The 12,718-nt window shown below is 44.8% G+C and overlaps 1 protein-coding gene across 5 annotated transcripts in view; it reads left to right on the top strand.

The window, feature by feature from the left end:
- The first annotated feature begins 5,366 nt into the window (after window positions 1-5,366).
- The window catches only part of GALC (galactosylceramidase), a 55,468-nt gene continuing 48,116 nt past the window's right edge, over window positions 5,367-12,718 (top strand). The window contains exons 1-2 of one of the 5 annotated variants that reach the window (XM_069597204.1): window positions 5,640-5,765; window positions 9,395-9,529. Coding sequence is in view for 1 of the 5 variants with exons in the window: in XM_069597199.1 (XP_069453300.1) it covers window positions 5,380-5,589 (210 nt within the window). In the remaining 4 variants the exon portion in view is untranslated. Of the gene's footprint in view, window positions 5,590-5,639; window positions 5,766-9,394; window positions 9,530-12,718 lie in introns of those variants that run through there. The other 4 variants (XM_069597203.1, XM_069597199.1, XM_069597202.1 and 1 more) reach the window with 4 other exon arrangements.

Genomic DNA, 12,718 nt, shown 5'->3' with positions numbered 1-12,718 from the left:
CTCATTGGAAAAGACTCTGATGCTGGGAGGGATTGGGGTTAGGAGGAGAAGGGGACGACAGAGGATGAGATGGCTGGATGGTATCACCGACTCAATAGACATGAGTCTGAGTAAACTCCGGGAGTTGGTGATGGACAGGGAGGCCTGGTGTGCTGTGATTCACGGGGTTGCAAAGAGTCGGACATGACTGAGCGACTGAACTGAACTGAACTGAATGTGGCTACTAGAAAATTTCGTTATATATACATGTTTTGTCTTCTATTTATTGGACAGAATTGTACTAGATGTTTAAAAAAAATCTTCTGAGCCATGGGTACTGTTATTTTTTTCATGCCTAAGACCTGAAATTAGGTGGACTCTAGAATTCATACCACGGCAGGAGTGCAGAAAAAGATACTGAGAATCCAAAGATGAACAGATGCATCATGGGTGAGACAGAGGAGGACAGCAAAACTTCCTGGCGTTCTTCATGTGAGCTAATCCAGGCATTAACGGGCTTTCCAGGTGGCACTAGTGGTAAAGAACCAGCTGCCAACGCAAGAGATGTAAGAGACACAGGTTCGATCCCTGGGTCAGGAAGACGCCCTGGAGGAGGTTATGGCAATCCACTTCAGTATTCTTGCCTGGAGATTCCCATAGACAGAGGAGCCTAGTGGGCTATGGTCCACAGGGTTGCAGAGAGTCGAACATAACTCAAGTGACTTAGCACACACATGCGCATCAACAATAACCAACAAAAGAACTACACTGGGTGAAGGCAGTGTTTAAAGTGCGGGCAATGCAGATATAGAGGCTGAGAATTCTTTGTGGTGATCATTTCCAGTCTCATTTTAACCTGGTGTATCAGTCAGGGTTCTTCGCTGAGGGAACAGCACCATCTTTGGCTAACCCTGAGCAAAAAATGAAAAGACTTAGAGAGAAATTGAGATATGGCACAGAATTGCTGCTGAGGCTGCAGAATCAGCCTTGTGAAGTGGGCTCCTGGCAAAGGACCAGAAGGGCAGCTCTAGCCATCCTGCCTGAGCCCTTAGGATGGTGCTCCTCCCTCTACTGCCCCGGGGAATTCAGTCCCTCTGGGGCGCCTCTAGCACCGCCCTCCTCTGGACTCTGCTCTGGGCTGCTTTCTCAGAGGCCTGTACATTGAATCGTGCTTCTAAGAACAAAGTCCCATGTTTGGGGAACTGACTGAGGGGTCCTGGTCACTGGGGCTCCAGAGCTCAGGTGCTGAGGATGAGAAGAGGGAGAGTGCGGTGCCTTAATTCCTGAAGGAGGTGGGATCTGCCTCCCACCAAGACTCACACGATGGGGGATCAGCCACACACAGGAAGACAAGGATTTGGATGACCGTAGACAACAAAATTTAAACCAGTACAAAGACAGGAAGAATCCTTTCCCTCAGGACTGTCTTGGTTCTGTGGAGAGCAGTAAACTCAAAGAGCTATGTTCTAGTTAAATCTGTATTCCACTGATGTTACTGTTCATATAATACGCCCTTCAATAGCTTGTAGTATATGCTGATCATTCTTCTAAGTTTCATATAAATATTAATTCAGCTAAATTTCATATTCACAGTTCTACCATCACCTCTATTTATGGACGGTTACTGAAGCCTGAAGAATGTAAAGAAACCTGGCCGAAATCACACAACTAACAGGCGGAAGGGGAGATTTGAAGCTATGGAGCGACTGAACTGAACTGAGTCTGGCTCCAGGGCTGATCATACTGGCTTAACTACCCTACCACATTGCTTCTTATTCTAGCAGTTCTTATCTGTAGTTATACTTAAGAAAATGTTTAGTAAACAATACATAATTTATTCCATTATGTGGATTCTGTCCATTGAACTATTTTTACTGTCTTTGTATAAGGCCCTGAGTTAACTGAGAGAAGTCATAGAACAGGGAGTGATGTAATTAACAACTGAAACCACAAGTCATAAAGATCAGATAAATGGCAGATGTTACAGGATAGTTCATGAAAAGAGAATACTTCATACTTTTGACCCTGGTGGACTCTTACTTTAAGAAATGCTTCCAACTTATCTAGAAGTAATTTTTTTTTTCTTATCCTCTTATATGATTATTTAGTGACTTTCCTAAAAATCGAACTTTTATTTTGTTGTGTCAAGATATTGAGTTTTGTACAGACCCCAAGTTATACAGGAATTTGCCTGTATTTTCTAATAGAACTTTTAGGTTTCCATTTTTTAAAAAACACATTTAGAGCTTTATCCATTTGGCAGTTATACTTAGATGTGGTATGAGGCATAGTTCAAAAATTTGATCTTTCTCTCAATATCACATTTTTGAAAGCAATCTTTCCCAGTGATTTGAAGCACCATCACACCAGTGATTTCTGTTTAAGTTCAATTTAAGTTTAGTTTCTGTTAAGTTCAACATATATACTGAGTACCCACCATGCGTTGCGCACTGCTGCACTTAAGTACAAAGAAGAAGAAGACTTGGTCTGTACCCCTGAATTTCTGGCAGCCTAATTCAGACTCCTAAAAGTAAAACCGTTTCTGAAAGTGAGACAGCAGATTTTATCAGCAACGTTTCATCTTTTAGACAAGACTGTGCTCACTTTCCTCGAGAGATCATCTGATTTGATCACATTTTCACTTTAGAAAACTGAGAAATTTGCTGGGGCTGAAGTGCAGTTTGACACTCAGAAACACTGTTTGTTTAAGAGAAAAACTCCTTATTTTTAAAATTCATCTGACTTTTGAGAACTGAGAGACCCTTGTTCCTTACTGTCTATTTCCGGGATCCCGATAAAAGAGAAGCAAGGGAAGCCGAACACACCGCCACTGGTCTGGTAACTGCTGTCTCCCTCTATTTCACACCTTCAACAAGCAGCAGTGCTGCGCCCAGCAGTCCAAGTATCTCTTTCTTAGCTTGCACTTACTGCTTTTTTATTAGAAACTTTCTTGTCTAAGAAAGTTCCCAGTTTTGCTTGTATGGTATTTTCCCTCTATTTTTACCTTGGTACTTCCCTTCTGGTTACATTATTGTGCATATGTTTTAGGGCTTTCCCCGTAGCTCAGCTGGCAAAGAACCTGCCTGTCAGTGCTGCAGATGCACGTGGACTCGGGTTCAATCCCTGGCTCGGGAAGATGCCCTGGAGAGGAAAACTGCAACCTGCTCCAGTATTCTTGCCTGGAAACTCCCATGGACAGAGCTACAGTCCATGGGAGTGCATATCACAGATACAAAATCTCAGGGTTGGTAGGAAGCTTAACATTTACTTATCAACCACGTCTGGCATCCACTGGTGCACCAACCCATGTTTAAAATTTTATTAGAACAGATGGATCAGCGTTCTGGGAAGAGAAATCCATGGCACTTGAATAGCTACACACTTGAATACAGCAGAATCACACAGAAGGGTGACTGTAAGGAAAGTAGGTCAGATAAGTGCTGTATGGAAAACAGAACACGTGAACGAAAACAAGTGACAATATACAGGGAATTATGTAACTTACCATGCAAGCCAGAACATTTTTGAGGGTGAAAGCGACACTATTAATAATTGGGCTAGGACATTAGACACCAGCTGGGAGTGTTTGGTAACAGTAGATCGACAGTAACTTAGGGAAACGTTGAGTAAGCATACTGTCCACTACGAACCTACAGATATCCTTAAGGGCCTGATGAGTGTGTTTACAGTACTGCTCAGATAAGCTTTTCCTCTTAATATAATTGTAGTCTTGACACTTACATTTAGGTTTGCAGTAATGGGGTAATCAATCAGATTCCAAATAGAACCCTGTAGACAAAGTCTCCCTCGGCCTAAATAGCCTTTGGGTCATCACCCTGCCATTTTGTGGTATCCCAGGTTTGCACAGGCACTGATAACCAACTCCATGGCTTTGTCTAGTGAGAGATTGGGCTCAGAGATATTTTCTCGCAGTCTCTCAGTAGTCTCTCCAATTTGCTTCAATGCCAATGAAATCAGAAATCTCAGTTCAGTGCCAGATGTGACAGGGATCCCAAACAATTCACAACTTCCCTACCAATTCAGGGGTATCTCTTGGGAACCATTTCAACTGGCAGCGGAAAGTACCCTACGCAGCTACACAGTAGGTATCAGGATGAAGTGCCTGGTCAGCTAACACTTGCTAAGTGGGTGAAACTTTCAGCTCGGATTTACTGTATTGTCTGTTTCCTTGTTTGTATGCCATTTAATCAAATGTCCCCTCTGCAGCTGGGCTTCTTGTTTCCTCTTACATACCAGGGAAACTCAGGCTCAGGAAGCTAACTGACCCACTGGAGGTGACAGCAGAATGCGGACTATGACAGAGGCTGCGAGCCGGGTCCTCTTTCTAGTTTAGCCACCAACTGGCACATGGTACAAGTGCCCTGTGAGGCTTCAGTTCAGTTCAGGCGCTCAGGTGTGTCTCACTCTTTGTGACCCCATGGACTGCAGCACGCCAGGCCTCCCAGTCAATCACCAGCTCCCGGAATCCACTCAAACCCATGTCCATTGAGTAGGTGATACCATCGAACCATCTCATCTTCTGTTGCCCTCTTCTCCTCCTGCCTTCAATCTTTCCCAGCATCAGGATCTTTTCCAATGAGTCCGTTTTTCCCATCAGGTGGCCAAAGTATTGGAGCTTCAGCTTCAGCATCAGTCCTTCCAATGAATATTCAGGACTAATTTCCTTTAGGATTCACTGGTTGGATCTCCTTGCAGTCCAAGGGACTCTCAAGTCTTCTCCAACACCACAGTTCAAAAGCATCCATTCTTTGGGGTTCAGCTTTCTTTATAGTCCAACTCTCACATCCATACACGACCACTGGAAAAACCAGAGCCTTGACTAGAGGGACCTGTGTTGACAGAGTAACGTCTCTGCTTTTCAAAATGCTGTCTAGGTTGGTCATAACTTTCTTCCAAGGAGTAAATCTCTTTTAATTTCACGGCTGCAGTCACCGTCTGCATTGATTTTGGAGCCCTCCTCCCCCAAATAAAGTCTGTCACGGTCTCCACTGTTTCCCCTGTTTGCCCATCTATTTGCCATGAAGTGATGGGACTGGATGCCATGATCTCAGTTTTCTGAATGTTGATGCTTGGGGAGGTCCATGGTAAGCCATTCACTGCACGACTCCCTTGGCCTTGGATAGCCATCTTTTTCTTCGATAAAATGCTCCAGTAGGTGATGCCAGAGGCGGGGCACCGAAGCGACAAACGCGGAAACCTGCAGTCAACCCCTGACGTAGGGCCCGTTAGAAAAGGCTCGCTCCCCACCCCCACAACACGAAGGCGGCTGCGTCAGCGACCCGCAGCCCACACTCAATATGGCGGCGGCGGCACCCGCGGCCTCCTGCCCTTCTCCATCATGGCGGCGACCGGACCCGCCTCCCTGGGCGCCCGAGTCATATGACCTGTCACACAATGGCTGAGCGCCTAATTCAGGCCTCCCGGCAACGCCGGGCGAAAGCCATGACAGCCGCCGCGGGTTTGGCGGGCCAAGCCGCGGTGCCCCTGCTGCTGTGCGCGCTGCTGGCACCCAGCGGCGCGTACGTGCTCGACGACTCCGAGGGGCTGGGCCGGGAGTTCGACGGCATCGGAGCGGTCAGCGGCGGCGGGGTGAGGAACGGAGCCGCGCGGTGGGGGGGGGCCGTCCCGCCCCGTCCCACAAGCCCCCGCGGCGCGGCCCCAGCGTTTCGATGCGCGCGCGTCGCCGCCTGAGGCGGGCGCCCGCCCGTGGCTGCTTCGACGCCGCCGTCGCGCGACTGGACCCCAGACCCCATAGAGACGGTTAGGTTAAACACATGAGGGTCCGGAGGTCCACCAACTAAGTGACAGGTCTAGATAGTGACAGGGCGGAGGGCTCAAATCCTTCCTCAACTTGAGCAGGGGTTCCTGAGGGGAAGGGTCTCTTCACCTTGAAGAGGGCACTCCGGGAGGGTCGCTCCAGAGATGGCCGGGGGCCCGAGGAGCGTCCGTCCGCCGAAGAGGATGCCCCTGAGGGATGTTTTGAGTGCGCTTGTAATTTTGGGGGGTCGGGGGGCTAGAGAGTCCTGGATCCGGGACTGCAGCTTGTGCCCCCAAGGGGGCAGGCGTCCGGTAGGTTTTGTTTAAAGGGACGACAGGTGCCTCAGGCCCTCTTTAGGAAGGTGAGAAGCCAGAAACGGGCTTTTGAAAGTCTTTTTTTCTAATACCAGGGCACACCAGTATCAGCTGATACTCTCGGATTGTTTAACTGTTTGAGGACTGTTTTGCCCTTGGATGGCAAAGGCCCAAGGGGGTGAGTTGCCCTCTGGAAGAGGCCTCGTTGGTGGCTGTTTATGTGTGCGAAGAGAAGGAAACGTTAAGGTGCACAAGAAATCACCTGGTCTGTTTGTTTAAACGCAGACTCAGGCCTTCTCGCCAGCTCCCATTCTGACTTTAGAGTTCTGGTGTGGGGCCTGAGAACCTGCATTTTAACAAATTTTAACAAAGGCACCAATTGATACTCGTAGGTATTGAGAGAACTTTTTTATTGATTCAAGGACCTCTGGAGCAAGCTTGTTTTCTTTTTTTTTTTTTTTAATGAATTTTTAACTTTAGAAATCGTTTTAGATTTTTAACTTTAGAAATCGTTTTAGATTTACAGAAAAATTGCCAAGACCATACAGAGTTGTCATATACCCTGTAATCAAGTTTTCTTCTATTATTAGCATCCCACGATAGTATGGGACATTTGTCCCAACCAATGTTGGTTACCTTAATGAAAGTCCTTACTTCCTTTCATATTTCCTTAGTTACCCAATGCTCTTTTTCAGTTTCAAGATCCCACACAGGATACTAATTACACTAAATTGGCTTGTCTCCTTAGTCTTTTCTAGGCTGTGTCAGTTGGGATAAGTTCCTCTTATCTAGGCATTCTAAAATACTTAAGGGAGCCTACCAGTCTCCTCCATCCATGGGATTTTCCAGGCAAGAGTACTGGAGTGGGTTGCCATTTCCTTCTCCAGGGGATATTCCTGACCAAGAGATTGAACTCAGATCTCCTGCATTGCAGGCAGACGCTTTACTGGCTGAGCCGCCAGGGAAGTTCCTAAGGGAGACATGAGGGCCATACAAGCTTAATGCAAAGTCTGCGTGGGCACAGCTGATAATTTCCTTAGTTCCCTAGTTATGCTAACAGGTGGCTCCCAAGCCTGGGAGCTTGCTACAGTGGCATGATTGTTCTTGGCTCCTAACAGCTTGCTTAGTCGTGTCAGCTCTTTCTTTGTAACCTTTGTCTTGCCTTTGTTTTATCCCCTTGTGTTTATAGCCTTTGAGTTGATGGCGTTTGTGATGGCCGGTCTTTGAACGAGAGGGATTTTCTTTTTTGTTCCCCAGGACAGAGCTAGAGCTGATTTTATTTGAAAATGGCAAGGCTGAACTCTTGAATGGGTTGTTTGTTGAATTGAGTCAGATGGAATGTGTGTCCTTGGATGCAATTCAGAACTAGTTTGAACGCTTGCTGGGTGGCTGTTTTGGGTGGGTCTCATCCCGGGTCGCAAAGAGTTGGACACGGCTGAGCGACTTCACTCACTCAGTCACTCACTCATCCTATTGATAACCAGTGTTGTTGTTGCACTGGTCTCTGTGGTTCTTATGATTGCAAGATGCCCTCGGCGATAACCATTGGAAAACTTTGAACAAAACAAAAGTTTATTACTCATAGGTCCTGGAAAGCACATGGCAAACCTGGGTCACACCTGGTGATGGTAGGTAGAGAGACAGAGGGTGTGGGCCTGTGGTTCTGCTTTCATTAGGGTCAAGGGTGGAGGCCTTGGGCCTTGTGGCTTATTTTTTCATTGGTGAACTGAAACCTTAAGTGTGGGAACTTAAAGTTCAGGGAAATAAAAAGTGGCCCTAATGATGGTCAGCTAGCGAAACTGACCAAGATCTTGCAAAGAACTCCCCCCTCCCCCCAACCTCAGCTTGGCTCTGAGTTCTTTGGCTGCAGTTTGTTTATTTGAGACAGCCATCTCGGAAGTGGATCCCTCTTTGAAGTGGATGCTTTGCAATCAAAGCTTGAGTCCTGCATTTGCATTACAAAAAAGGAAAAACCTGGCCCTTGGGTATTGCACTACAAGCCACCCTTAATGCCCAGGTATCAGCGTAAGTGGTGAGGGCCTTAAACTGCCTGAATAGCTGATTTACTGAAAGTAAGGGATAGGGCCTGTTGTAATTTAGAAAGGATTGTAGTAGCACTCCTGTAATTATACTACAGTCAATAGTTTGCAATCCAATTGGTAGCCATTGTCCTACGCTTAAAAGGTCACACCTTGAAACCAGGTCAGTGATCTTGGGGCCCGAGGAATCTGTTCAAAGATTAGGTAATACTGCGATTAACATTTTGGGCCATCTGTTATGAGTGGGTTTGAGTCTGTCCTGGGTTGGTGGATTGCTCCATATCTCACCCAACCACGGTCAGTTCCGTTAAAGTGTTGTGTCTCATTTCAGGAGACAGTGATGCAAGTGTGCTTACAAGGTTAGGTCTATATGGTGCGAATACTTGATTCAGTTTATGTAATAGACATTTCAGTGAAAACGAAAACGATGGCTAACGGAGCAGATTGTAAACCTATTCTGAATCCTGAGGGCAGCCAGTCATGATTTCTAGATGTAGAACATCTTCAGATGGAGTGGGGACAGACGGTGGCAATCGTAGATCTTCCTGAGTTGAGTTTGACTATCTCTGGGGATCTTTCTGAGTGGTCCACAGAGCAACAGGCATGAAGGTTGTTCAGATATGAACTGTTGTGATTTCTCTGGAGTTTGTATAAAGTTATCACACTTTAGGTTGCATAACTTCAGGAAAAGGGAAATTTTAGTTCTTAATAATTTAAAGTCAGAAAGTTGGGAAAAAGAAACATTAGCTTGACAAGCTGTATTCAGATATTGGAAGAAATGAGAAGAATTCAGTATTTGGTCCAGTTTACAGGTAGAAAACAAACCTCAAAGACAATCAATAGGACTAGAATCTGATAATGGGCTTCCCTGGTGGCTCAGATGGTAAAGAGTCTGCCTGCAGTACAGAAGACCATGGTTTGATCCCTGGGTCAGGAAGATCTGGAGAAGGAAATGGCAATCCACTCCAGTATTCTTGCCTGGAAAATCCCATGGACAGAGGTGCCTGGCAGGCTACAGTCTGATTATCTGCAGAGTGTACTCTAGTTCTTCACTGAAATATAATTTTCTCTCTATTATCACCCCTTACTTCCACCTTTTATTAGAGATAACCAAAATAAGGGTAATTTCCTTGCAAAATAAGTATGGCCTTATTAAACTTGTCCTGATTATATAAGTGCAGCCAAAATAATAATTGACCATATAGGTTCTTTTAAGTGTGCCCTGTTGGACATTTGCACAAGGAATCACAGATTGGGCTATTAAAAATCTCTGTCAAGGCTAGGCAGCCAAGCCGTGAACTTATCATCAGACTTTCTCTGCAATCCTGATGGATTTGGGTGAATTCCTTTCTTCACGAGGTCCACCAATATTCTGAGATTCGTGCATCTGCTAAGAAGTGACCTTTCTTACTTACCTGGTAAGGCTTCTGGGAACCCTGTAAGCAAGTTACCAGGCTGATTTTTCCAGGGAGCTTTATTGGCTCCATGTGCCATACTTAGTCTCTCAGTCATGTCCAAGTCTTTGTGACCCCTTGGACTGTAACCCACCCAGCTCCTCTGTCCATGGGGATTCTACAGGTAAGAACACTGGAGTGGATTGCCCTGCCTGCAGCCCACTGTAATGGGTTGCAATGCACCCACCTGCAATGTGGCAGACCTGGGTTCGATCCCTGGGTTGGGAAGATCGCCTGGAGAAGGGAGCGGCTACCAGTATTCTTGCCTGAAGACTGCAGCCAAAATGATGGTACAGAGTTCACTGACATTGGCTCTATCAGTTCAGTTCAGTCACTCAGTCCTGTCTGTCTGTGACCCCATGGACTGCAGCATGCCAGGCTTCCTTGTGCATCACTAACTCCTGGAGCTTGCTCAAACTCATGTCCATTGAGTCAGTATCCCATGCAACCATCTCATCCTCTGTCGTCCCCTTCTCCTCTTCCTGTCCCCAATCCCTCCTAGCATCAGGGTCTTTTCCAATGAGTCAGTTCTTCGCATCAGGTGGCCAAAGTATTGGAGTTTTAACTTCAGCATCGGACCTTCCAATGAATATTCAGGACTGATCCCTTTAGGATGGACTGGTTGGATCTCTTTGCAGTCCAAGGGACTCTCAAGAGTCTTCTCCAACACCACAGTTCAAAAGCATCAATTCTTTGGCACTCAGCTTTCTTTATAGAAAGCTTTGGACATATTTCTTTATATGCCCAAAGAAGAGCAGTGCCAAACAATGTTCAAACTACTGCACAATTGCACTCATCTCACAGGCTAGCAGAGTAATGCTCAAAATTCTCCAAGCCAGGCTTCAACAGTATGTGAACTATGAACTTCCATACATTCAAGCTGGTTTTAGAAAAGGCAGAGGAACCAGAGATCAAATTGCCAGCATTCGTCGGATCATCGAAAAAGCAGGAGTTCCAGAAAAAATGTCTACTCTGCTTTGTTGATTATGCCAAAGCCTTTGACTGTGTAGATCACAACAAACTGGAAAATTCTTCAAGAGATGGGAATACCAGACCACCTTACCTGTCTCCTGAGAAATATGTATGCAGGTCAAGAAGCAATAGTTAGAACTGGACGTGGAACAACAGACTGGTTCCAAATTGGGAAAGGAGTATGTCAAGGCTGTATATTGTCACCCTACTTATTTAACTTATATGCAGAGTACATCATGTGGGATGAAGTGCAAGCTGGAATCTAGACGGCTGGGAGAAATATCGATAACCTTAGATAGACAGATGACACCACCTTTATGGCAGAAAGTGAAGAGGAAGTAAAGAGCCTCTTGGTGAAAGTGAAAGAGGAGAGGGAAAAAGCTGGCTTAGAACTCAACATTCACAAAACTAAGATCATGGCATCAGGTCCTATCACTTCATGGCAAATAGATGGGGAAACAGTGGAAACAGTGACAGACTTATTTTTTGGGGCTCCAAAATCACTGCAGATGGTGACTGCAGTCATGAAATTAAAAGACACTTGCTTTTTGGAAGGAAAGCTATGACCAACCTAGACAGCATATTCAAAAGCAGAGACATTGCTTTGCTGACAATGGGCTGTCTAGTCAAAGCTATGGTTTTTCTAGTAGTTATGTATAGATGTGAGAGCTGGACTATAAAGAAAGCTGAGCACTGAAGAATTGGCTCCATAGGCCAACCTAAATTTTTAAAATCTGTCTGGTTATATCTGAGTCTATGTAGGTCTCTCTCAAATATGACATGTTAGTTAAAACCTTGGTAATATAACCAGTGTTTCTAATTGTGTCCTGTTAGGAGGAGGACAGATTCTTAGTAAACTTATGCAAATAACTATATTACCATGAAAATAAGAATACTCAGAGTTTTTGAATATTGGAGGGATCAGATAGGGAGAAATTTGTTTTATCTTTGTTTACAAGGATACACTTAACAAATTGATACAAGTCATAGACAGGTTAGGAAAAAGGTTTTCCACAAATCTGGAAAAAGTAAAACATTCAAGAAGCAACAGTGTTTTGGATAAGTCATAAAAATTATAATTATCATCATCAGTTCATTCAGTTCCCTATAATTAATTCTTGTTGATTTTGATCTTTGGTTAGCAGTTTTATGATTCTTGTTTTACTTTCAGTTCGGTCCAGTCGCTCAGTCGTGTCCGACTGTTTGCGACCCCATGAATTGCAGCACGCCTGGCCTCCCTGTCCATCACCAACTCCTAGAGTTCACTCAGACTCACATCTATCAACTCAGTGATGCCACCCAGCCATCTCATCCTCTGTCGTCCCCTTCTCCTACTGCCCCTAATCCCTCCCAGCATCAGGATCTTTTCCAGTGAGTCAACTCTTCTCATGAGGTGGCCAAAGTACTGGAGTTTCAGCTTTAGCATCATTCCTTCCAAAGAAATCCCAGGGCTGATCTCCTTCAGAATGGGATGGTTGGATCTCCTTGCAGTCCAAGGGACTCTCAAGAGTCTTCTCCAACACCGCAGTTCAAAAGCATCAATTCTGCAGCGCTCAGCTTTCTTCATAGTCCAACTCTCACATCCATACACGACCACAGGAAAAACCATAGCCTTGACTAGACGCATCTTTGTTGGCAAAGTAATGTCTCTGCTTTTGAATATTCTATCTAGGTTGGTCATAACTTTTCTTCCAAGGAGTAAGCGTCTTTTAATTTCATGGCTGCAGTTACCATCTGCAGTGATTTGACCTTAGAGTTCTGTAAATTCTTACCCAGTTCATCAACACGATCTGAAAGAACCCTGTACTTTAAGTGAAGAGTTCTCTCCAAAATTCTTGAAGATGAAGCACTTTTGGAAGAACATTTTTGCCAAAACATTAGTAAAGCTATAACTATCTGTAAATGACAAAAAGGCTTAAACACGGGCATATTAAAAATCTGATAAAGTTCATTGTAATTCAGTTGATGAGGAAATTTGGTTATTTCGGTAACGTATAGCATTTTAAGATAACTAGAATTACAAGTGATAGCATTATACCAGGATATAGCAGATGTCTAGGAATTTGATGTAATTTCTGGAACACATATGTTAATAACATGTATCAATACAAATATCAACTAAAGAAAGTTTAGTGTTACATCTTACTTGACAATGCTTACTATGCAGTTTAACATGCCAAA

Source organism: Ovis canadensis, chromosome 7, assembly GCF_042477335.2.
Source record: "Ovis canadensis isolate MfBH-ARS-UI-01 breed Bighorn chromosome 7, ARS-UI_OviCan_v2, whole genome shotgun sequence".
Classification (NCBI taxonomy): Eukaryota; Metazoa; Chordata; class Mammalia; order Artiodactyla; family Bovidae; genus Ovis; species Ovis canadensis.
The sequence above is the reverse complement of the archived record's forward strand: the minus strand, read 5'-3'. Positions and strand labels throughout refer to the sequence as shown.